At 37.9% G+C, this 25147-nt stretch overlaps 1 protein-coding gene across 1 annotated transcript; it reads right to left on the bottom strand.

Annotated features, from left to right (window-relative positions):
- Positions 1-223: 223 nt before the first annotated feature.
- LOC150091110 (uncharacterized) lies at positions 224-24183 on the bottom strand. The gene is made up of 2 exons (XM_090381949.1): positions 24105-24183; positions 224-665 (listed from the first exon to the last, which is right to left on the bottom strand). The coding sequence occupies exons 1-2, from the start codon at positions 24105-24107 to the stop codon at positions 303-305; spliced, it is 366 nt and encodes a 121-aa protein (XP_090238075.1). The 5' UTR covers positions 24108-24183; the 3' UTR covers positions 224-302.
- Between the last annotated feature and the right edge of the window lie 964 nt (positions 24184-25147).

Here is a 25147-nt window from a genome sequence, read left to right as displayed (position 1 = left end):
CATTACAGAGAGCAATGGATAATGTAAGAATACAAGTAGTGGACTGTGTTCAGAATGGTGGTGAACATTTAAGGGATAACATTTTCAAACACTAAAGATTAACATAAATGCTTTGATATATGTTATTAAACTGGATTAATAACAATAAATGTCTTTTCCAATGTGCACAGCAATCATTTCATATTTAAAATGAGTGGTTGTTTCTGTCTAATCCCATATATGATTTTTTTTTTTTTTGTTGTTGTTGTTGACGCATTGGCCTCTGTGGCCATAATGCACCCGCCCATATATGATAACTTTCTTTAAAGTAACTCATTTTCTTCTGAACTTTCTTCTGAGAGTTGTTTTGAATAATTTTTATGTGCTGTTTTCTGCTGTATACTATTATCTGAACATTTTATTACTTGTCCGGGTTTCGTAATTTTTCTCCGTTTTCTGTTTGGAGGCTTTTCCTTTACAGGTAATTCATTCTTCGTTCTTGTTTTCTTGTTTTTGTTCCTATTCCTAGAAGAAGTTGGGCACTCGGTAGTTTTACATTTTTCTGTTTCACTTTTGCTTTTATCTGATGGCATCATTTTCTTGACTGCGTTTTGGATTCTTTTGCTCGGAAACAAATTCTGTTCTTTCCTTAAGTTAATAAAAAATGATTCCAGATGTTTTTGATTCTGAAATTATAAAATCCAGGTTATAAATTAACACAAAAAACATGCTAATAGTTAAATTTAATTACCATAAATTTTATGGTATAAGTGACTTAAAAGGTGACAATATGACTTATTAGTTATATTGTCACACATTATTAATTAATTCAGAATGCCATAATTTGAATTTAAAAAAAAAAAAAAAAACCTGTTCAATATTATAAGTGATAACATGACAGCTCAGTTTATTTTTGAGCTTATCATGTCAAACTTTTGCTGAAAAAGTGAGTAAATTGTCTGAACGCAAGTGTTAACAATTTGAACTAATTTTCTTATATTTGTGGAAGTTATGTAGTTCTCAAGCAAAAACAAGATATTATTATTATTAGCAATATGGTGAAAAGAAGCCTGAGGCTTATGCTGCACCAGCCAAAAAAAAATTCCAGAGTTACCCTGAGAGAGAGAGAGAGGGAGAGTCAAAAGTAGAAGGGAATCACCAAGAAAGAGAAGAATGATGATATCCAGCTATCAGGGAATTTGTAAAAAATATGTACTGTGCTTATTTTGGAGAGAAACTTGATAACCAAGATAAACAATGCACTCCATATACATTCTGCTGAATCAGTGCTGAAGCATTGATACTGTGGGAAAAATGGTAAAAAAGAAGGTTATTCCATTTTCAAATTGCAATCCCCATAATTTGACAGGAGCCTACAACAAATTACTGTGATGACTTACTTTTGCTCAGTTATATGAAGGGATACAATGCAAAGAGTAAACATTAACGTTGGTAGAGGCATGTGATTCAAGAAAGCAAGCTAACACAGCATCAGCCAGAAAAAAAATAGTAATAAATCAGTCAACTACCGAGTGCTGAGCACTCAGGATGAAGGGTCCATAGTCACGAATGATCGTTAGTGTAGTATGTCAAATAGAGAGCTTTATGGTAACTGAAAAAAAGTTTGTAGTATCCTGGCTTGGCCTAAAACTGAAGAACTAACAAAAACGTTGTCTGAGTCTTTCCAGTTGTTGTGAATGACAAGGATGGGAGAAGCGATTAAAGTCTTGGGGAAGAAGTGATTGGCAGGTGAGGGCCGTGCAAGACTGCGCAGGCACCTTCCCACCACTGCCACCTCAACATTCGCTCTGAGTACCTCCTTGCCAGGACAACTCCAGCTTTGAAAATTGTTGAAAAATACTTCTCGTTGCAAAATTTATAAATGTCCTTTATAGAATTATTAACTAACTATTTAGCCACCCTTTCATCACCAAAAGGAGAGTTACATAGTAAAAAGAAGCGCACTTCGAAGTGCAATAAAAATTGTTTTTTTTTAATTTTAACACAAAAAGTAAATGATAGATTTCAATCGGAATAGTTTTCCCTTGATAAGCATTGAATAACACATTGCTAATGTGATTTTTAAATTTTAGCTCCATTAGCGACAGAAATAGAGGGGAGGTCACAAAAATTACTCACATTTTCCTGTCTGGATAAACATTTTTAATTTAAAAAATATTTTAAACCTACACGTTGAGCTCTTTCCAATGGTGTATAATAAGCTATAAGTTGTCGACATCATTTCTGTCCCCCCACATTTTACTGCCAATTTCTCAGACAAATTTTTGTCAATAATTAGCATCAGCATTAGTAGAGGCATATGATGCAAGAAAGCAAGCTTATTCAGCATCAGCCAAAAAAAAAAAAAAAAAAAAAAAACACAACCACTACTCCCATTTCACCCCTCCATTCGTACGAAATACCTGTCCAGCTGAGCCTTAAACTTATTTAGGCTATCAACTTCCACAACAAGGGAGGGAATTTTGTTCCACCAACCAACCACCCGCTGGCTAAAGGCAAATTTCCGCACGTCTATCCTACATCTGTCTTTCCTCAATTTGAATTTATGCCCTCTCAGGTGATTATTCTGAGCAAGAGGAAGAATCCCATCAGCATTGAGCATGCTCAAACCATTCAAGGCTTTATACACCTCTATCAGATCACCTCGCTGGTGCCTAGTCTCCAGACACTATAATTTGCAAAACTTAAGCCTTTCTTCGTAAGAGCACCCCTTTGTTCCATTCACTAATCTTGTTGCCCTTCTCTGTACTCGTTCCAGCAGCTCTACATCCTTCTTGAAATGAGGCCTCCAGACCTGTGTACAGTACTCAAGGTGTGGCCTGACCAATGCCTTATACAAGGGAATAATCACATCCCTATCCCTGCTAGAAAAATTCCTGTATATCATTGACAAGACACCATGAGCTACTCTTGCAGCTCGTCTGCACTGTTCAGAGAACTTCATATCTGCCTGCACAATTACCCCCAGGTCCTTTTCATTCTCTACCACTGTCAGCGTAGTACCACAGAGTTGATACGTTGATCTGGGGTTACTGTTTCAAATATGTAGTACTTTACATTTGTCAATGTTAAACTTCATTTGCCACCTCTCAGCCCATTTGCTCAACCTTTCCAGATCCTGTTGCAGCAGCAGCATAGCATCAGTAGTGTCCTTAACAATCCTGCCAACCTTTGTATTGTCTGCAAACTTGGACATTAAGCTTGATATACCATCATCAATATCATTTATAAATACAGAAAACAACAATGGACCCAACACCGAACCCTGAGGAACTCCACTAATAACATTAGTCCACGTTGAGCAGTGTCCATTGATTACCACTCTCTATCTTCTGCCACTCAACCATCCCTTTATACATAGCAACAATTTGCCTCCAATGCCACACTGCTCCAATTTTTGCAGCAGTCTTCCATGCGCAACAGTATCAAAAGCCTTTCTAAGATCCAAATATATAATATCAAAGTTATTCCCTGCATCCAGTTCTTTTGTGACTACATCATAGTATCCAATCAAATTGGTCAGACAAGACCTGACCTTAACAAAACCATGCTGTGTCTGAGCTATAACTGAATTCTTGTCTAGATGATCCTGCAGTGCTTCTTTAACCAGTGCCTCCATTAATTTTCCTGGAACCGAAGTTAAACTAACAGGTCTATAATTACTTGTGTCAGCCTTTGATCCTCCTTTGTGAATTGGGGTTACATTTGCACATCTCCAGTCTATGGGTACCTCCCCTGAGTCCAAAGAAGCTCTCATAATTATGGCTAGGGGTTTGCTTACTTCTTTTGCTGCCTCCTTTAATATAACTGGATAGATCCCATCCACCCCGGGTGCCTTTTTTATGTTTATCCTCAACAATTTCTCCTCCACTTTCCTCTCAGTTATTAGAAAATCATCTAGCTCACTGCCAATGTTTACTTCACCTACGACATTCCCCTTCCTGAATAACTCCTCATGTGTGAATGTAGATGCAAAATACTTCTTTAGATTGTTAGCCACCTGAGCAGGATCCTCAACTGTTGAACCATCAACATCCAGTGGACCAATCTGATTCATCCCTTTCCTTCTTGAGTTTAAATAGGTAAAGAACTCTTTTCTGTTTTTCTTTCCATCCTTTGCCAAGGATTTCTCATAATCTGCCTTTTCCTGCCTAATCTCCTTTGTGACTTGGTTACAGACCAAATTATATCAATCATAGGCTTCCATGTCACCCATTAATTTGTATGTATCCCATGCATTTTTTTCTCTGCCATATGTCTCATTAGTTCATCTGACAACCATTTAGGCCTGAACCTTGAACAATATTTCTTGGTTGGTATGTAAAGCTTGGTAGCTTCCAAGATTAGTTCCTTGAATGCTTCCCATTTTGAATTTGCTGTTGGTAACATCATCAGTTGGTCCCACTGTATAGAATTTAAATACTGTCTCAGACCATCATAGTCGCCTTTACGAAAGCAAAAACCCTTCCCTTTACCTCTGATGGTAGTTACCTCCTTGAGTAAATCCCACTTTAGCACACTGCGATCACTGCCACCTAGTGGTTCCTTTATCTGCAGATTCTTAATGCATGAAGAATAACTACTGATAATCAGATCAAGAGTATTACTCCCTCTAGTTGCCTCCCGAACATGCTGGTGTAGAAAACAATCATCCAATAAATCCACAAAAGCCTTGCTAGTGTGTGAGTGACCAACCCACAAATTCCAGTCAATATCTGAGAAATTAAAATCCCCCATTATAAGACTTTCTGATTTACTGGCCCATTCTATTTCCCTATACAGTATCTTATTATACTCATCAGAGTCATTAGGCCTATAGCACACTCCTACTCTCAATTTTGATTTATGCTTATGTCACACCAAACTGACTCGACACTGCCCTGTCCATCGATGTCGACTGGTTTCACTTCCTTGGATTTTATGTGTTTCTTAACTAATAGCATAACCCCCCTCCTCCCTTCCTATCTTTTCTATCCTTTCTGTAGACATTGTACTCCCCAAATTCCAGTTCTGCATTCCTTATATCTCTCTGATATCCCAACAATATCTGCCTTTGATGTTTTGAGCAATACCTCAAAAATAATAATCAATATGGTCAATATGGTAATGATCAATATGGTCAATGCTCCTAATGATCAATATGGCATTATGTTGGTCCACATGATGTACAAATCCATGCAAAATTTCAATAGGTTGAGTGGTTCCAGATATACAATGCTGTGACAGATGAATGGACGGACAGACAGACAACCGAGTGACATTATAAGGGTCCTTTGTTAGACTACGGACCTTAAAAACACCCCATTTCACATATCCATTCCATCCAATGATTTGTCTAGTTCTTCCAGTTCTTCCTTGAATTTATTATTTAAGCTATCAACTTCCACAACAACAGAGGGAAGCTTATTCCAGCTGTTGTTGTTATTATTATTTTTGGTGCAAGGGCTGCGTAGGCATATAGGAAATATTGCCCCTATTAGATAATACCTCACAATTCTTGGTAACTTTTCTGTTATGTTTGCAGATCGAAAATCTGTAGGTCTCACTAAGCTGTTCTTTAATATTTACGCTTCCTAAAAGCAATAGTGAAATTGCATTACCAATACGTTTCTTTGAACTCTCATGTTTTATAGTTTTTTCATTCATTCTGTTTATGTTTGTAAAGCCACTTTTTGTCCATGTTAAGTCACCTCTGAACAGTAAACATGGAAAACAAAACAATGCATTTTTAACTTCACAGCCACAAAGCCAACTTTTAATTTGGTACCATTCAGTTTTAAAACTGCAAATATATTTCTTATTATTACTTATTCCCCACTGAGAAATTTGAATCTTTGGTGTGGGGTGGCCTTCTTTTTAAATTACATTTTTTTCTTGGAGAGATAACTGTGAAAAACTAAGTTGCTGAAGTTTATTCACTGTAATGCAGTATAATTCATGGGGAAGCATGGAGGTCATGATTGAATAAAATTTCACAAAATCGTGTGTCGCAGAAATAGTTTTACTTACAAACCTCATAATATAACTTCAACTTACCAAGTTCAAGCTCAATTCGCAATTAAGCTGTAAACACATAATTACACTGTTGAACGTTGAGTATTGACTTAACACTGATATTATTTAGTTATATAATGGAAATTCAGGCAAATAACAAAAAGACACCGACACTGTTACTCACCCATCATGGTCAACAATGAAATCTGCACTGCACACTATATAGTGACATTGATTCGCTTCACCTATAAAAAATGTATATTGGCAAGTTGCCAGTGGCAATCAACTACGAGATATTCACTGGAATGCAAAATGTGTCACTGCCTGGTGCGCAGTGAGACCTACGATTAATTAAACTTCAAAGTTGGAAACTTTGTGTTTTTATTTGTTTATTATTAAAATTATTACTGGAAACAGAGGATGCGCATATTATATGCGGGTCCTGTTAATAAAAATATTCATTGCATTGCATTGTTCTTCACAAAATTTCATATATATCCGTTCATTGTATATCTAGATTTAATAGCTGGGGGTGCCGCAGTGCTTATGGACGATCCGACCCTGGAAACAACAGGTGCATATACACCAATGCTACAACTATAGTAAACAAATTTGATGAATTTGAAGTGCTGGTTAAGCCATCCAAGGCAGATATTGTTGGGATATAATAGACTTGGTGCCACTCAGATATAAGGGATGCAAAATTGGAATTTGAGGAGAACAATGTGTACAGAAAGGATAGAGAGGATAGGAAGGGAGGGGTTATGCTGTTCGTTAAGAAACACAAAATCTGGGAAGTGCATCCAGTTGACATAGACAGACAGTGCAACGTTGATTCAATTTGGTCTGACATAAGCACTGGGAAAGCAGAAATGGGGGTAGGAGTTTATAGGCCTAATTACTCTGATGAGTACAATGAACAATTATACAGAGAAATAGAGTGGGCCAGTAAATCCCAGTGTTTTATAATGGGGGACTTTAACTTCTACTGGAACTGGTGGGTTGGTCACTCATACACTAGCAAGGCTTTTGTGGATTTATTGGATGATTGTTTTCTACAGTGGCATGTTATAGAGGGAACAAGAGGGAATAACACTCTTGATCTGATTATCAGCAGTGATTATTCATGCATTAAGAATTTACAGATAAAGGAACTGCTGGGTAGCAGTGATCACAGTATACTGATGTGGGATTTACTTAAAGATGTAACTACCATCAGGGGTAAAGGGAAGGGTTTTTGCTTTCGTAAAGATGACTACAGTGGTCTCAGAGGTTTTTTAGGTTCTATACAGTGGGACCAACTGATGATGTTACCAACAGCAAATTCTAAATGGGAAGCATTTAAGGAAGTAATCTTGGAAGCTACTAGGCTTTTTGTTCGAACTAAGAAATACTGCTCTAGGTTCAGGGCCCAAATGGATGTCAGATGAACTAATGAGACTCGTAGACTCATGGCAGAGAAGAAAAATGCATGGGATGCACATTAATTGTCAGGTGATAGAGAAGCCTATCGTAGATACAAGCTAGTCTAAGCAAGTCACAAAGGAGGTTAGGCAAGCAAAGGCTGCAAAGAAAAACAGCAAATACTTCTTTACTTATATAAACTCTAAAAGCAAGGGGATGAATCAGATTGGTCCGCTTGATATCAATAGTTTGACTGTAGATGATCATTCTCAGATAGCTGCCAAATTAAATGAGTATTTTGCATCTACATTCACACATGAGGAGTTATTCAAAGAGGAGAGAGCCAGATGTTTATCAAACGAACAGGGAGTTAAATGATTTTGTAATAATTGAGAGCAAAGTGGAGGAGAAATTGTTGAAGTTAAACATAAGAAAGGCACCTGTGGTGGATGAGATCTATCCAGCTATATTGAAGGAGTCAGCAAAGGAAATAAGGAAACTGTTAGCCATAACTATGAGAGCATCCTTGGATGCTCTCATAATTATGTGGAAGTTCCCATGGCCTGGAGATGTGAAGTGTATCTCCAATTCAGAAATGGGGATCAAAGGGTGACACAAGTACACCTAATTCTGTTTTTACACGATAGATACGTTCCTGAAAAATACGTGTAAAAAAAATTCGTGTAAAAAAAGACATTGTATTTATGGAAGGAAAGACGATTCGTTCCGGATCTAAAAAATCCATAAAAATAATTAAAAAAAAAACACATAAAAATATTCGTTTTAAGCTTATTATTTTATTTCAACAAAATACACATGTAATAATATGTAATGAAAATGTATTAAAGTAAATTTGTATGCATATGAAATGAAAAAAATTCTTCATGAACAAAAAAAATCTGTTTTACACATAACAAGATTTTATTCATTTTCACTTTCTGATAATAAACGGCGCATACGTTTGCGTACGACTGGAATATCACTAGAAATGTTGTGGACATGGTCTTCTTCCTCTATTATGAAATTCTATCTGTGATCTCTTGAGAAAAATCAGCACGAGTCTCCTCTGGTGCTGATGTTTCACCGGTTTTTACGAACGAATTCAGTTATTAATCGTTGTGTTCGTGTTTTGGTTAGGCCGTTATATAATTCTCTGTAAGAGGCTGTCAACAACTTCAGTTCACGTTGAAACTTCCCAGCGCATTCTTCATTAGGGTCATGTTTGACAAAATGATTACCTAATTTTCTGGCCAGTTCCAGACCTTCTTTTATTAAATCTGCATTTAGAACAGAATCATTTTCTTCATTATCACTACGTTCTGTGGGATAAGGAGTCCCAAGGACAACCTCTAATATTTCATCTTCGCTTAGGGCTTTGTCGGTTAACAATTCATCAATATCTTCAAACGATAGATCATCGAATCCTTCTCCACCAATTTTGTGTGCCATTGTAATGATATAGGGAAATTCGGTCGTATTAGGGATGATGGGATCTTTGCTTTTTACACATTGTGGCCAAACCGCTTTCCAACACGCATTTAAAGTTGCTGGTTTTAATTCAGTTAACGCTAATCCAACTTAATTAATACAATCCATAATTGAGAATTTCTTCCACACATTAATGACTGTTAGTGTTTCATCATTCAGTTTGTCCAAAACGTGTTAGAATGTTCGTTTTACGTAGTATGTTTTAATTGTCGCAATTATACCTTAGTCTAGCAGTTGTATCAAAGATGTAGTATTAGGTGGCAGAAATAAAATTTGTATGTTTGGGTGTTCCAAGACAGGATGGCCGGGTGCATTGTCAAGAAATCAGAAGAACTTTAAATTCGAGACCTTTCAAATTCATATAACATCTGACTTCTGGGGCGAAACATTTGTTGAACCATTCTGTAAAGATAGCAGTTGTCACCCAGGCCTGCTTGTTTGACATCCAGTGAACAGGCAGTTTATTGATATCTACACCTTTCATTGAACGTGGGTTTAGGGCTCGATTTACCAGCAGTGGTTTCAACATACGATCTCCTGAAGCGTTGGAGGAAAATAACAAGGTCACACGATCCTTAGCTACCTTAAAACCACCAGCAGTTTTCTGCGATTTGGCTACATACGTTCTGTTCGGCATTCGTTTCCAGAAGAAACCAGTTTCATCTGCATTCCACACTTGATCAGGAGTGTATCCTCCGTCTTCAATAATTTTTGCAAGTTCCTGCGGGAATACTTTAGTGGCCGGTTCATCTGCAGATGCAGTTTCACCTTTAATTTTTATATTAGGAAGAGCATTCCTTTTAAGAAACCCTATCATCCAACCTGTACTCGCAGAAAATTCATACTTTCTGTTTAACTTTCTGTTTTTTGTTTGAGATGAAGTGGTTGGCTTCTTTTCTTTAATCTGTCTGTAAATTCTTAGTGCTGTTTGCTTGATGGCATTTCCATCTACTGGTACTCTTTTTTGTGACTGATCTTCTATCCATATTACCAGAGCCTTTTCCATTTTTCTCTTGACAATATCTCTTGTATATGATGATGAATTAACACTTACTTTTGTTCCAGAACATACCGACTTCCTAATTGCAGCGTCATTTTTCTTAATAGTTCTTACGGTAACTTCATGTACACCAAAATGCTTTCCTACAGACGTAGCCCCTTGTCCAGTTGCAAGACGATCTAAAATTTGAATTTTAAGTTCCAAAGAACTCGCTTTCCTTTTCATTTTGGTAATAGGCGAATTATTCAACATTATATAAGGGCTACCGAAAAATATCTCAGTTATAGTTAATAAAAAAGTATGAAAAATTTGTAAACTTACAATTTATTGACTATAGGCAAAATTAATAAATTTATATGTGCACAAATTTCACTAAAGATTCTTTCACTTTGAAATAGAGCTTACTACTAAATGTCTTTCGAAGATACAATGCACGAATACCGTAGATGTGCACCAAATTCAATAAAAACGTTGATGATTCATAGATACCTAGACGTACACATTGGTAAACAAAAGCACGCATTTCAAAACGCACACACTAGCTAATCTATCACACTAATAAATAGCTGATAATCACACTAATCGATTGGTGCGTATAATATAGAAATGATACTAATATGCCACAAATAAAAAAAAATCTTAGAATTTAGGCAAAAAAAATTCATAGAAATCGTGTTAAATCAAAATGACTCGCGTAAAAAGAGATTGAAATATTTATTTTGAATTCGTGTTAAATCAAATTCGTGTAAAAAAAGTTTGTGCAAAAACAGAATTAGGTATAATTACAAACTTGTTAGTTTGACTTCTGTTCCAGGGGAAATAATGGAGTCACTGGTTAAAGAAGCATTGCAGAATCATTTAGACAAGACTGAAGCAATAATTCAGATACAGCATGGGTTTGTCAAGCTGAAGTATTGTCTGACCAATTTGATTACATAATATGATGTGGTCACAAAGCAAATGGATGCAAAAATTAATTTTGATATCATACACAGATTTCAGGAAAGCTTTTGATATGGTTGCACATGGAAGACTACTGTACAAATTGGGGCAGTATGGCATTAAGGGCAAGTTACTACAATGGACAGAGAGTGGTGGTCAATGGGTACTGCTCTACGTGGACTAATGTTATTAGTGGTGTTCCTCAGGAGTCGGTGTTGGGCCCACTGTTGTTTTGTATATTTATCAATGATATTGATGAAGGTAAATGAAGCTTAATGTAAAAGTTTGCAGATGATACAAAGGTTGGCAGGGTTGTTAATAACAGTAATGACAGTATGCTGCTGCAACAGGATCTGGAAAAGTTGGGTAGATGGGCTGAGAAGTGGCAACTGAAGTTTAACATTGACAAACACAAAGTACTGCGTATGGGTAACAGTAACCCCAGAGAAATGTACCAACTATGTGGTGTTACACTCAGGGTAATGGAGAATGAAAGAGACCTTGGGGTAATTCTGCATTCAGATATGAAGTTTTCTGAGCAGTGCAGACAGGCTGCCAGAGTAGGTCATTAGGTCTCGTCAATGATATACAGGAACTTTGTGAGCAGGGATAAGGAGGTGATTATCCCCAAGTACATGGTTATTACAATTAAAGTATCCCTATGGTAGAGGGCTCTGGAGCAAGTTCTAAGGCTCGCACACTGAAGAGAAATTTGACGATTATGCAAATAACAAGTTATTTGCATAATCATAAGTTATTGCCACAGCACCACTACTCAGCTCTACTGTATTGTATAAAAGCAAAATAATCTCTTCAAAATCATATTGTAGATGTTTGCCTGCACTACAGCAGCAATGCCAACAATGTTGCAAGAAAAGGCGTTATTAGTGAAGCTGTACTATCAGAACAGCAACAATGCACCTATGACTGTCTGTGCTGTCCGCAAAATGATTGCGAAATTTGAAGTGACAGGACATCTTGGTGTTCAACCAGTTAGAGGTCAAAAACAAGTGGACTCCTCTCGTGTTGAAGATGTGGCTATGGCTGTCAGGAATTTATCAAGTCAATCTCCATGTGGTAGCACGTGTGCCAGCTGTTTCTTGTGAAGTGGACATGCCGTATTCCAGTGTAAGGCTAGTAATAAGTCAGGTGTTGCGGTACTATCCTTACAAGATGCACCCGCTACTGCAGCTAAAGCATGGTGATGCTTGATATTCGTTTCACGTAAGCACTTCAGTTTCTGGCCCAAATGACAGTGGATATCACATGGCCATGGAACATCCTTTGGAGTGATGAAGCCCACTTCTGCTTAAATGGACTGTCACATTTGGGTAACAGAAAACCCTCGAGTTATCTAAGAGGTCTCGTTACATTCTCCAAAAGTAACAGTGTGGTGTGGATTTATGGCCACATTCATGATTGGGCCATATTTTTTTGAACAGGTAACACCGACTGGATCCCGCACCTGTTCCATCATTGGACAGCGATATTGTGAAATGTTGGCAAATTTTGCAATACCAGAGCTGCAACAACGTGGGTGCCTTCAGGATACCGTATTCATGCAACATGGTGCACCATCCCACATCCACCATTGTGTCCAAAGATTGCTAAGGCAACACGTTACAGATGAACAGGCCATCAGCTGGTTTTCCTGACATCTTGGCCATCCCGTTCACCGGACCTCACCCCATGCGACTTCTGATTGTGGGGTTTTTTTGAAGAACCAGGTGTATCGGTAAGGATATCAAACTCTGGCAGATCTGAAGCACAGTATTAGACGTCATGTGCTGGCTATTCCAGTTGACATGTTACATTCTGCTGTATAAAATGCTTTTCTTCAAATGGAAACTGTTGTTGACCAAAATGGAGGACACATTGAACAATTGTACCTCTGTTCAAGTGATTTGTATTGCCACAGTGCCATATATATGACGAATTTTGTAACTAATTTTTTTTTCCAATAAATGGCGAGGGCATTCTTTATTGTATTTGTTGTCCAAATTTATCTTCAGTACGAGCCTTAGAACTCACTCAAGAGCCCTCTACATAGGGATACTTAAATTTTAATAACTCTGTATAAGGCAATGGTCAGGCCACACCTTGAGTACTGCATACAGGTGTGGAAGCCTCATTTTAGAAAGGATGTAGTGTTGCTAGAATAAGTACAGAGAAGGGCAGCAAGACTGGAAGGGAACAAAGGGGTCCTCTTATGAAGAAAGGCTTAAGTTCTGCAAATTACAGCTTCTGGAGACAAGGCACCTGTGAGGCAATCTGATTGAGGTGTATAAGGCCTTGAATGGATTGAACAGGTTTAATGCTGATGGGCTTCTTCCTCTTGCTCAGATTACAAACCTGATGGGGCATAGATTCAAACTGAGGAAAGACAGTTGTAGAATAGATGTGGAGCAGTTTGCCTTTAGCCAGCAGGTAGTTAATTGCTTAAATAGATTCAAGGCGGAACTAGACAAACATTTGGAATGAATCGATTAGTGAAATGGGAAGGTTTTTTTTTTTTTTTGGCTGATGCAGTATAAGATTTCTTTCTTGCATCGTGTGCCTCTAATGCTAATGCTAAAGTTGGAAAGAGTTTGCCATCTTTTTTCATCATAATTTGTTTTGCCCGTGTGACTCTGTGATCCTGCAGGTCCTGAACAATTTCTTCTTCTGAGACATTCATTAGGTCCCATTCAGAAATAATGCCTTTGGATGAATTAAGTGTGGCATGTGGGGATACCTTAACTGGAACTCCACCAAATGAAGTGAGTCTGAGTAGAGACTCAGAGTGTTTGGAGTTGGTAGTTTCAACAAGCAGGTCACCAGATTTCAGTCGTCGTGGCATTTTCGGAGAGACAGCTACTCTCTCAAGGCATTTTTGAATGAGAAAGCTTGGGTATTCCATTCAGGGAGCATCCATCCTCCGTCTCTTTGGATTGAATGAGTCATTATCGGGTATATGCAACTCCACAGTATTTGGATTGGCAGTCCTAACTGATGGAAAATTGTCATTGTCCATGTTTTGCTCCTTTTGACCCTGGGGGTTGGTTTTACCACCCAGGTTTCCGGCCCCGCATGGGGAGGCAGGATCAGTGCCACAAGGTGACAAAACAGCAATAGTTAGTTAGTACTATTACAAATAGAAACAAATAGGTAAGTTCCTTTCTGATGCCTTTTCTACTTCTTGTAGTGTGAAAGAGCTACACTAATTAATAAATAAAGAAAACAGTTGTTGAAATAAATATAACCTATCACTTGAAGGCTCTTTGGAGATAACACTTTGAGGAATGCACAGAAATCGCTTGGTCACATTACGCTTGGCACCTGAAGCCCTTATTCCAGCAATCAACCACTTGCTGGCTAAATGTAACCTTCCACAAATCTATTCTACAACTGTTCTTCAATTTGAATTTATGCACCTCATGTGTCTGTAGTCTCAGCAACTGGAATACCATTAACATTCAGCTTGCTCAATCCAATCAAGGCTTTAAACACCTCAAACTGATATCTCTGCACGTGCCTAGTCTTGAGATACTGCAACTTGCAGAAATGAACCCTCTCTAGGTAAGAGTACCCTTTTTTTTTTCCCTACACTAATCTGATTGTCCTTCTCTGCACCTGTTTCAGCATTTCTACATTCTTCCTAAAGTGAGACATCCAGACCTGTATACAGTACTCAAGATGGATCCTTACCATTGCCTCATGCAATTTGATAATCAGCTCCTTATCCCTGCTAGCAAGATTCCTGTATATCATTGACAAAACCACATGAGCTGTCCCAACAGCTTGTCTGTACTGCTAAGAGAACTTTATATCTGACTGCACAATTACCCCCAGGGCTTTTTAATTCTCCACTATCCTGAGTGTAGTGCTACACAGTTGATAAGTTACTCTGGGGTTACTGATATGCACATGCAGTGCTTTCCATTTGTCAATGTTAAATTTCAGTTGCCATTTCTCAGTCAATATGCCTAACGTTTCTAGATTTGGGTGGCAGCAATCACAGTGTGCTAATGTGGAATTTTTAATTAAACAAAACTACTGTCAAGTGTAAAGCAAAGAAAGCTTCTGTAAGGGTTACTACGGCGGTCTTAGACATTTTTAAAATCAATGCAGTGGGACTAACTGATGATGTTACCAACAGCAAATTCTAAATGGGAAGTAATCAAAGAAGCTACTAGGCTTTTCACCCTAAAAAAGAAATACTGTTCAAGGATTATAGCTAAATGGATGAACTATTGAGAAAGCGGCAAAGAAGCAGAGTTCATGCGCGTTCAGCATTTGTGACTCAAGCAACACTGCATGACTGTAGGTTCAAACTATTACAGCATCTGCTCTACTCACCGAACTTGACTCCATTAGACTATTTTCTATTTCTAAATCTCATAAATGGACTTTAAAGGACAGAAATGTGACAGTGACAAAGCTGTGATGGAGGCAGTCAACTGGTTTGAGTCAACATATTCTGAATTTTATTTGAGCAGGTTATGGAATAGGGGGATTTCAATATAGTCCCCCCCCTTTGGGGGGGTGCATACCATATTGAAAAATAAACGGGTTTTCACAACTTTCCAGCATTTCTTCTGAGTGGTTCGAAACTTGTAAACCTGCCCTTGTAAAATATAAAAAAGGGTTACTACTGCTTGTAAACATTATTAATCAAGATCAGCATGTCACAGTACTGTTTCAAAATTATTTGTACATATGCAGACAATTTGTTTAGACTGCACTGAAACAACTTTCAAAATATATATTTATATGTGTATATAAATGGAAGGATTACTTTAGGATTACTCATGGAAGGATTACTTTAACTGATTACAAATTTAATACAACACTGAAACAACTTTCAAAATATATATTTTTATGTGTATATACTCATGGAAGAATTACTTTAACTGACTACAAATTTAATACAACAGAATTGCAGGGGTATTTCAATACAGTAGTTGAAATCAAATCAAAATTGATGTTTTACCTATATTTGATTTAAATCATGGAGAAACTGTTCTCACTGAAGACAAAATATCAAGTTCTGACAGTGCTAAGGACTGGCTTACTGGCTTCTAATCAGATGGCAAGTAATAGTAGCAAATGGCACTGAACTGTGAATACCATACACTCATGAGCCAAAACATTATGACCACCTACCTAACAGTATATGTTGGGCTGCCTTTTAGCATTAGCATTAGCATTAGTTGACGCATATGATGCAAGAAGGAAAGCTTATACAGCATCAGTCAAAAGCTTAAATAGATTCAAGGCAGAACTTAACAAACATGTGGAGTGAGGGTATGGGTGATATAAGGGTTTTTTTTTTTTTTTGGCTGATGCTACATAAGCTTGCTTTCTTGCATCATGTGCCCTTGCTAATGCTAATCCTAAAAAAAAACAAAAAAAAAACACCAATTTCATCCATTCGGTCACTCCAAATGTCTGTCTACTTCGGTCTTAAATTTATTTAAGACCGAAGTAGATCAACTTCCACAACAACAGATGGAAATCTGCTCAGGCAACCAACTACCCACTGGCTAAAGGCAAACTTCTGCACATCTATTCTACAACTAACTTTCCTCAATTTGAATCTATGCCCCCTCAGTTCTTATTCAGATCACCTTGCAGGTGCCTAGTCTTCAAATGCTGCAACTTGCAGAACTTAGGACTTTCTTCGTAAGTGCACCCCTTTGCTCCTCTAACCAATCTTGTTGCCCTTCTCTGTACTTGTTCTAGCAAATGCCAAGAAGAGCAGGACAAACCAGATCGGACCTTTACGTAAGGGAAAGGGGATAGTAATAAATACACCAGTTGCCATTGCAGATGAACTCAACAGTTATTTTGCATCGATATTTACAATTGAAAAACCTTTTGTGGCAATGGGAAATTGTGGGAGCGAAGTTAAAAAATATGTAATTAATGATATTGAAATTTTGCAAGATTATTTAATTAAAAAACTTTCGAGCCTACAGACCAGTAAAGCTCCTGGAGTTGATGGAATATAACCTATAATCTTAAGAGAGGCGGCAAGCGAGTGCATTGAACCATTGAGGCTAATTATGCGAGCATCACTAGACTCTGGGGAGATTCCCTTGGATTGAAAAAGTGCAAATGTATCTCCCATACATAAGGGTGGCTCTAAAAGTGAAGTTGGAAATTATCGACCTGTCAGTCTGACTTCAGTAGTAGGGAAAATCATGGAGGCAATTATCAAGGGTGGAATTCAGGATCATTTGGATCAAATTGAAATTCTCAGGATACTCAGCATGGTTTTGTAAAGGGAAAATCACGTTTAACAAATCTGGTTCGCTATTTCAAAAGGATCACTCACGAGCTGGATTTAAGGAATAATTTCGATATTGTTTATTTAGATTTCAGCAAAGCTTTTGACTCACTCCCACATGAGCGGTTGCTTTATAAGCTGGAACAGGTTGGAATCACTGGGAAAATCCTTAGATGGATAGAAGGATGGCTTCAGGGCAGGAGGCAGAGGGTTGTGATAAATGGCTATTCCTCAGATTGGGTTGATGTAAGAAGTGGGGTTTCCCAAGGATCAGTATTAGGACCACTGTTGTTTTTAATTTTCATAAACGACAATGAAGGGATAGAGGGCGTCATGTCTAAATTTGCAGATGATGTTAAAATTGGTAGAGTAGTTAGTGATCACTGTCAAGCTGAGCTTCTTCAGAGAGACCTAGATAGACTTCAGGAATGGTCAGAAAAATGGCAGCTCTGCTTTAATCCGACAAAGTGTAAGGTATTACACCTGGGAAACAGTAATCCCAAAAAAACTTATTCACTTGGTGGAGTTCAACTAAACCCAGTACTGGAGGAAAGGGACTTGGGTGTTATGATACGGTCACACATGAAATTCTCTGAGCATTGTAAACAGGTTGCAAGGAAGGTCCATGGTGTCCTATCGATGATCTATCGAACTTTTGCAAGTAGAGATAGGGACATGATAATCCCATTATATAAGGCTTATGTTCGACCACACTTGAAATACTGTGTTCAAGTATGGAGACCGCACCTAAAGAAAGGCATCGAGCTTCTTGAAAGGGTGCAAAGAAGGGTAACTCGCCTGGTGAGATCGGCAAAAGGGTGTCCTTATGAAGGAAGACTTCAAATATGTGGGTTGCAGAGTTTGGAAACTAGACACCTTAGAGGAGATTTGATTGAGGTGTTTAATGCTTTGAAAGGCATCAGTTAAATGAGTGAGGACGATTACAGGAGGAAATGTTTAGATTGGACTGCAGGAAGTTTTACTTTAGCCAGCGAGTTATAAATTACTGGAATAAGTTGCCTTCATGGGTGGTAGAGGCCGACAGTTTGGGGAAATTCAAAGGTCATCTGGATAGTACTTTCGGGTAAGGGAAGCGCATAGGACGATAGGTTTAATTTCCTTTTTTCTCTTTTTTTTATTAATTATTATTATTTAGTTATTTATTTTATTTATTTATTTTATTTATTTATTTTTTGTTTTTATCATTGTTTTGTTCGGATTTTATTTTTTATTATTTTTTTTTTATTTATTTATTTTTTTGGCTGGTGCAGCATAAGCCATATGCTTTCTTGCACCATGCGGCTGTTACTAATACTAATTCTACATCCTTCCTAAAATGAGGCCTCCAGACCTGTACAGTACTCAAGGTGTGGCCTGACCATTGCCTTTATACACTGGTGTGCAAAACTTAAGGACCAACACTATTTCCAAAAGTTAGAATCACAAAATCAAACGAAACAGTCTGTGGCGATTTGCATAACTGTGGTCATTCAATAGAAAGCTGGTGCACATGCAAAAATTTGAATTGTGATGAGACGGTCCAGCAGCTATGTGCAAATTACCGAATGGTGAGCACCATTGTTACAGACGTTTGATTGGTTTCATACAGTGCTACCGACAATGAAATGGCCAATAGACAACATCTGGATGACTTGACCCGGGGTCGAATAATTGGGAAGCTCAAGGAACGTCGAAGTGCGAAGAGTGTGGCTACAGAGTTCAGTATCACTCACAGCATCATCTCATGTGCATGTACAGCCTTCAGAACGACAGGTACAGCTGTTCGAAGGACTAGTTGTGGTCGTCCACGAAAAACAATGCCCAATGATGACCGCTATATACTCCTACAGGCCAAGAGGGACTGATACCAGACAGTGGGATCCACTGGAAACCAACTGTACAGGAACCAGGATATCGCGGTTTACTTTGGCCAGGACTGTTTACCCGATGGTCTGAGACAGTATTTAAATTCTATACAGTGGGACCAACTGATGATGTTACCAACAGCAAATTCAAAATGGGAAGCATTCAAAGAACTTATCTTGGAAGCTACTAGGCTTTACATACCAACTAAGAAATATTGTTCAAGGTTTAGGCCTAAACGGATGTCAGATGAACTAATGAAACATATGGCAGAGAAGAAAAATGCATGGGATACATATAAATTAAGATGTGGCACAGAAGCCTATGATAGATATAAGTTGATCTGTAACCAAGTTACAAAGGAGGTTAGGCAAGAGAAGGGCAGATTACGAGAAATCTTTGGCTAAGGATTCAAAGAAAAACAGCAAAGAGTTCTTTATTTATGTAAACTCTAAAAGGAAGGGGATGAATCAGATTGATCCACTTGATATCGATGGTTCAACTGTTGATGATCCTGGTCAGGTAGCTAACAAACTAAATGAATATTTTGCATCGACATTCACACATGAGGAGTTATTCAGTGAGGGGAATGCCAGAGGTGTATTCAACTCTGGCAGTAAGCTAGATAATCTTGTAATAACTGAGAGTAAGTTGGAGGAGAAATGGTTGAATATAAACACAAGAAAGGCACCTGGGGTGGATGGGATCTATACAGTTATATTAAAGGAGGCAGCAAAGGAAGTAAGCAAACCCTTACCATAATTATGAGAGCTTCCTTGGACTCAGGGGAGGTACCCACAGACTGGAGATGTGCAAATGTGACCCCAATTCACAAAGGAGGATCAAAGGCTGACACAAGTAATTATAGACCTATGAGTTTAACTTCTGTTCCAGGAAAATTAATGGAGGCACTGGTTAAAGAAGCACTGCAGGATCATCCAGACAAGACTTCAGTTACAGCTCGGACACAGCATGGTTTTGTTAAGGGGAAGTCTTGCCTGACCAACTTGATTGGATAGTATGATGCAGTTACAAAAGAACTGGATGCAGGGAATAACTTTGATATTATATACTTGGATCTTAGAAAGGCTTTTGATACTGTTGCACATGGAAGACTGCTGCATAAATTGGAGCAGTGTGGCACTGGAGGCAAATTTCTGCTATTGATAAAGGGGTGGTTGAGGGGGAGAAGGCAGAGAGAGTGGTAATCAATGGACACTGCTCATCATGGACTAATGTTATTAGTGGAGTCTCTCAGGGTTCAGTGTTGGGTCCATTATTGTTTTCTGTATTTATAAATAATATTGATGATGGTATATCAAGCTTAATATTAATATCAAGCTTAATGCAGACGATACAAAGGTTAGGGCTGTTAAGGACACTACTGATGCTATGCTGCTGCACCAGGATCTGGAAAGGTTGAGCAGATGGGCTGAGAGGTGACAGATGAAGGTTAACATTGACAAATGTAAAGTACTACATATGGGGGAAACAGCAACCCCAGAGCAGCTACCAACTCTGTACCACTTGGCAATCTGGACCAGGCACCTACCTTGCCTGGCCACTTTCATTCCCTCTCCCAGGCGGGGTGGAGGAGGGGACGGGGAATCTTTTCCATCTTCTCTCCTACTCTCTAACCCCCTTTTCCCTCCTGGTAGGGCATGGGCCTGCCCCACTGACTTCCTTGGGGGGGAGGTGCCTTCTCTATTGCCCCCATATTTCTGTCTTTTCCCTCCAGTGTTCAGCCTTCTCCCCCCCCCATCTTAATGCAAGCAAATGCCCCACACAACAAAATTTAAATGCGTTCAAATTAACTTTCGCCCATATTCTAGGCCTTTCCTATTCAAGTGGCATTACCCTTTGCAATTGAAATAAAACTAATTAAATGAATTTAATTTTTTTTTTTATTAGGTTCTAGTCACTGAAATCTCAGGAAATTAAGTGGCATGACCTGCCAGAGTAAATAATTATATTACTGATGTACCCGGTCTGCCTCCATGGGGCAAAAGTGGGTCAACGTTGAGCCTCAGCAGAGGTCCAGCGGCTAAATGACCAGATGAACAACGGTACACAACACTGCACATGTACAATATCCATACACTTTTAAATCTCTGGCATTTCCAGCAAACTGGCACACCCATCCCAAAGCAGCAATGCAGAGATGGGGGGGGAGGAACCCCTTGTGCTGCTTGACACCAAACACACTTTACTTTACTTTACACACCTTCATTAGGTGCCTCCGTAGCCAGGTGGGCAGGAGCAGCAGTGCGTAGCACACGCTCCTTGATTAGACCGGGGTTCGAGCCCGTGACCACCAAATACGGAGGATGCGGAAAGGTCAGGGAATGACCTCCGCATATCCCTGGAGCAATATGGCCTTAGTTGCTAATGCTCCTAAAAACCAAGTAACAAACTAACACACCTTCATTACAGTAGCTCTCAAACAGCTGACAATCCTGCAGTTGTTGAGATGCTGGCCCTGCCTTCCTAGTACTACAAATGATTCCTTGTCCAATCTCCATCGGGTCCTTCCCTTTCCCCCATTGCCCAGGCACTATCTGTGGGACAATTACATTACTACCAGGTGATGTGTCCACCATGGAGACAAGTTTGGTCTAATGTTCTGGCTCATAAGTTTATTTTTTCTAAGTGAGCAGCCCAGTGGAGCAAGAAAGTAAAAATCCATTTAAAAAACATAACTGCTGTTTACCTTTAATCTAGGACCGCTACACATTTATCGGTAGATTTTTTTTTGCTGATAGGCTATACAGGTGACCCCCGCTTAACGCTGATAATTTGTTCTGGAAAAACAGAGTGCTAAGTGAATCCGCGCTAAGCGAGCACCGCATTCCCATAAGGTAACATATCTATTTGTGAGTTGCGGTCGGTGCCATAGGATATTTCCTAATCAATAATAAATGGTAGTGAAAAGATGCACAAATATCGGTCAAAATATTTAATGTTCAAATATTTGTACATATAAAAATAAAATATTCTGCATTACATAGGTATATAATTATGTGGTAACTACTTACGTATCAAAATTAAACTTAAAATTCCAATTAAAATCATTAATTTAATTGATCTAAATTGATTTTAATTGATTAATTTAATCATAAAAAATGTGTTTATTTTGGGTTGTACTTTGGCCCTCTTCCTGGTAAACTAAAAGGGGTTTTAATTTTAAATCCTCCGCAGTGTTACCACCCAACAATAAAGTCAACCGATCCTTCGCCACTTTGAAACCTGGCATGTTTTTTTCTTCTTTCAACATGAAACTTCTTTTATGCATTCTTTTCCAAAAAGTCCTGCTTCATCTATGTTAAAAACTTGTTGAGAAGTATAACACATAATACCCCTCTTCAATAATTTTAACAAGTTCTTTTTTGAAAGTTTCGGCTCCTTGATCTGCACTTGCGGTTTCTCCCTGGATTTCAAATCTATTCAACCACCCTTACGAGTTTTAAATGGTCCAACATTTTTTTTTTTTTTTTTTTAGGTGAGTTTTCTTCAGATCATCATATAGGCTAATCTCTCTCTCTCTCTCTCTCTCTCTCTCTTTTTTATAATATTTAACTTAACTGAATTCTGCATTGGATATTAACTTCAATAAAATTAGTTAAAGTCCCTCCATTGCAATCCTGATAGCCGGCCTAGCCCTAGTTGCTTGCAGTGGAACAACTGTCTTTCCCGCTGCTAAAATTAATTCTTTATTTTTTTATAATTGTTCTTACAGTTAAACTTACCAGTCCTAAATTATGGCACACATCTGCTTGTCGTTGACCGGAATCGATTCGCTTCAAAAAAGTCTAAGTTAATTTTCAAATTCAGTCTTTTTCTTACATTTGTAGTCTTCGTACGGTGTTCAGACGTTGTTGCTTTTTCATTCTTGGCTGCCATTATTAACTCTTTGAAAATATAACTGCGTTGGTTGCATTAATTATGATACAATGTTCGAGTAAACTGTCCATTATTGTTGTTATTATTTGGTTTTTAGGAGCATTAGCAACTAAGGCCATATTGCTCCGGAGATATGCAGTGGTCATTCCCTGACCTTTCCGCATCCTCCGTACTTGGTGGTCACGGGCTCGAACCCCAGTCTAATCAAGAAGCATGTGCTATGCACTGCTGCTCCTGCCCACCTGGCTACGGAGGCACCCTGTCCGTTACGCACAATGTCTAATACTGTACTGAGTGATGACTAGACTTCGGATAAATGCATATAATGCAAATATTACAAGCAATATACTTGATCATTTTTTAAAATGTTGATCTTGGAACTACGTAACAAGTCACTGTACTGCAATTAAATTAGTGTGCGAGAAATTTTCACTGAGCATGGGAAAATTTCTCAAGTAGGCATGGGAAACGTTTTAATGCTGTTTTGCTATTCATTTTCAAGCTATCGACTCCACCAAATGAAACGATTTCGTTAAATATGTCAAAAATGCAATCTGTAAAGAGCATTATAGTGATTTGTGACAGTGTTATAGTCAGATATGGGTTATAATATAAGAACGGCATTATAGCAAATCAGTGTAAAGCGAACCGTGTTATAAAGAGGGCCTGCTGTACAAGCTTGCTTCTTTTAATCATTTGCTGCTACTAATACTCAGTACAATACCATAAGAATGCAGAGGCATTTCAACATAGTATCTAAAACAGAATTGTACTGGGTATTGCAAATGCAGCCCAATTCTAGGATTTAAAGGTTCATTTAAAAACAGTCACAATTTTATACAGGAGTTTTATTTCCATATAAAATCGTGACACTTGGCTGTTCACTTGCCAGTGAGCACTGAAATTGCTGCCCTGAGAGTGTCTCAGAGTTTTAAATGTATAGGGCAATTCATCTATTCTGATGATGCTACACAATTAAAAAAAAATATTAGCAACTTAGGAAAACCCGAAGTTATACACTTTATAGTATTTGTTTCTAAACTGAACAAATGCTCAAGCCTTAGTGTCAAAGACTTTATGCTTGGTGTTCAGTGAAGACTCTGCCTTCACTGAAGAGCATGATAGACATCAAATGTAAGAAAAACATACAAATTCCAATTTGATTACAAATTTAATATTCAGATAATTTAGATTATAACAGTTATGTTCTAGAAAAAAAAAATATATACATATATAATTTACCATTCTTTCATTCACATGTTTTATTACTGGCAGGAGAATTTTGTCCACTTTATCTCTAGTCCAACCTAATTTTTCCCAGGCAAAGGTAGCACATTATGGAAAATACAGTAACTAAATATAAACATATTTGATTTTTTTTTATAGCAAATGTAAAGGCATATCAAAATAAAAGTAATGGCATAAAGAAGTTTGTCAGTCATACAGGTTTATTAGTTATTATTATTATTACTTTTTTTTTAAGGTTTAAAAAAAAAAAAAGAGAGATCAGATGAAACTTTCAAAATCAGAATTAAAAAAAAAAAGAAAACACAACAGGAATCAGCCAGAATGCTGTTCTGGAATAGTTTCGATAATAATAATAATCAGGAAGTATATGAATCTAAGACAGGAGATCAAACAGATGTGGCACATGCAACAAGTAACAACCATCCCGATCATCGTGTCAACCACCGGTATAGTGACAAAGACCCTATATAACAGCCTAGCAGCAACAGGTCTCCCAGCGAACACCTACAAGGAACTCCAGAAAGTCACAATCCTGAACACCTGTAGAGAGTTCAGAGAGTTCCTCGACTAACAGTAACACAAGACATAACAACCACCCTGTGTATTTGGTAGCGATACCCGTCATGAGGTGAAAACCCCAATTAGGGAGAAATAATATAAAAGAACAATAATAATAACAATAATTCGGAACTGATAAATGTTTATGTGATGATGATGATAAGTCAGGACAATTGCACATCATTGTGATAGATCATATATTTTTCAAAATATAAAATATATTTCTTATGGAATGTAGAAAAAGTAGTTAAAAAAAAAATCATAATACAGGTAGCCTTCGATTTACGCAGAGTTTAGCCTTTATATCATGGAGTCAATGGGAAATCACAGGGTTAGGTACTGGCCACCAAAAATTGTACCTACACTTTTCGATACTGGTATATTTAAAGCAAAGAAATAAACTTTTTTTTAATTAAAAAGTGTTTTATTTTATTTACGTACATGTAAATAAAAAAGAAATTAATACATACATAAAACAT

The sequence above is a fragment of the Mastigoproctus giganteus genome, chromosome 1, assembly GCF_048544385.1.
Source record: "Mastigoproctus giganteus isolate SK-2022 chromosome 1, ASM4854438v1, whole genome shotgun sequence".
Classification (NCBI taxonomy): Eukaryota; Metazoa; Arthropoda; class Arachnida; order Uropygi; family Thelyphonidae; genus Mastigoproctus; species Mastigoproctus giganteus.
The sequence above is the reverse complement of the archived record's forward strand: the minus strand, read 5'-3'. Positions and strand labels throughout refer to the sequence as shown.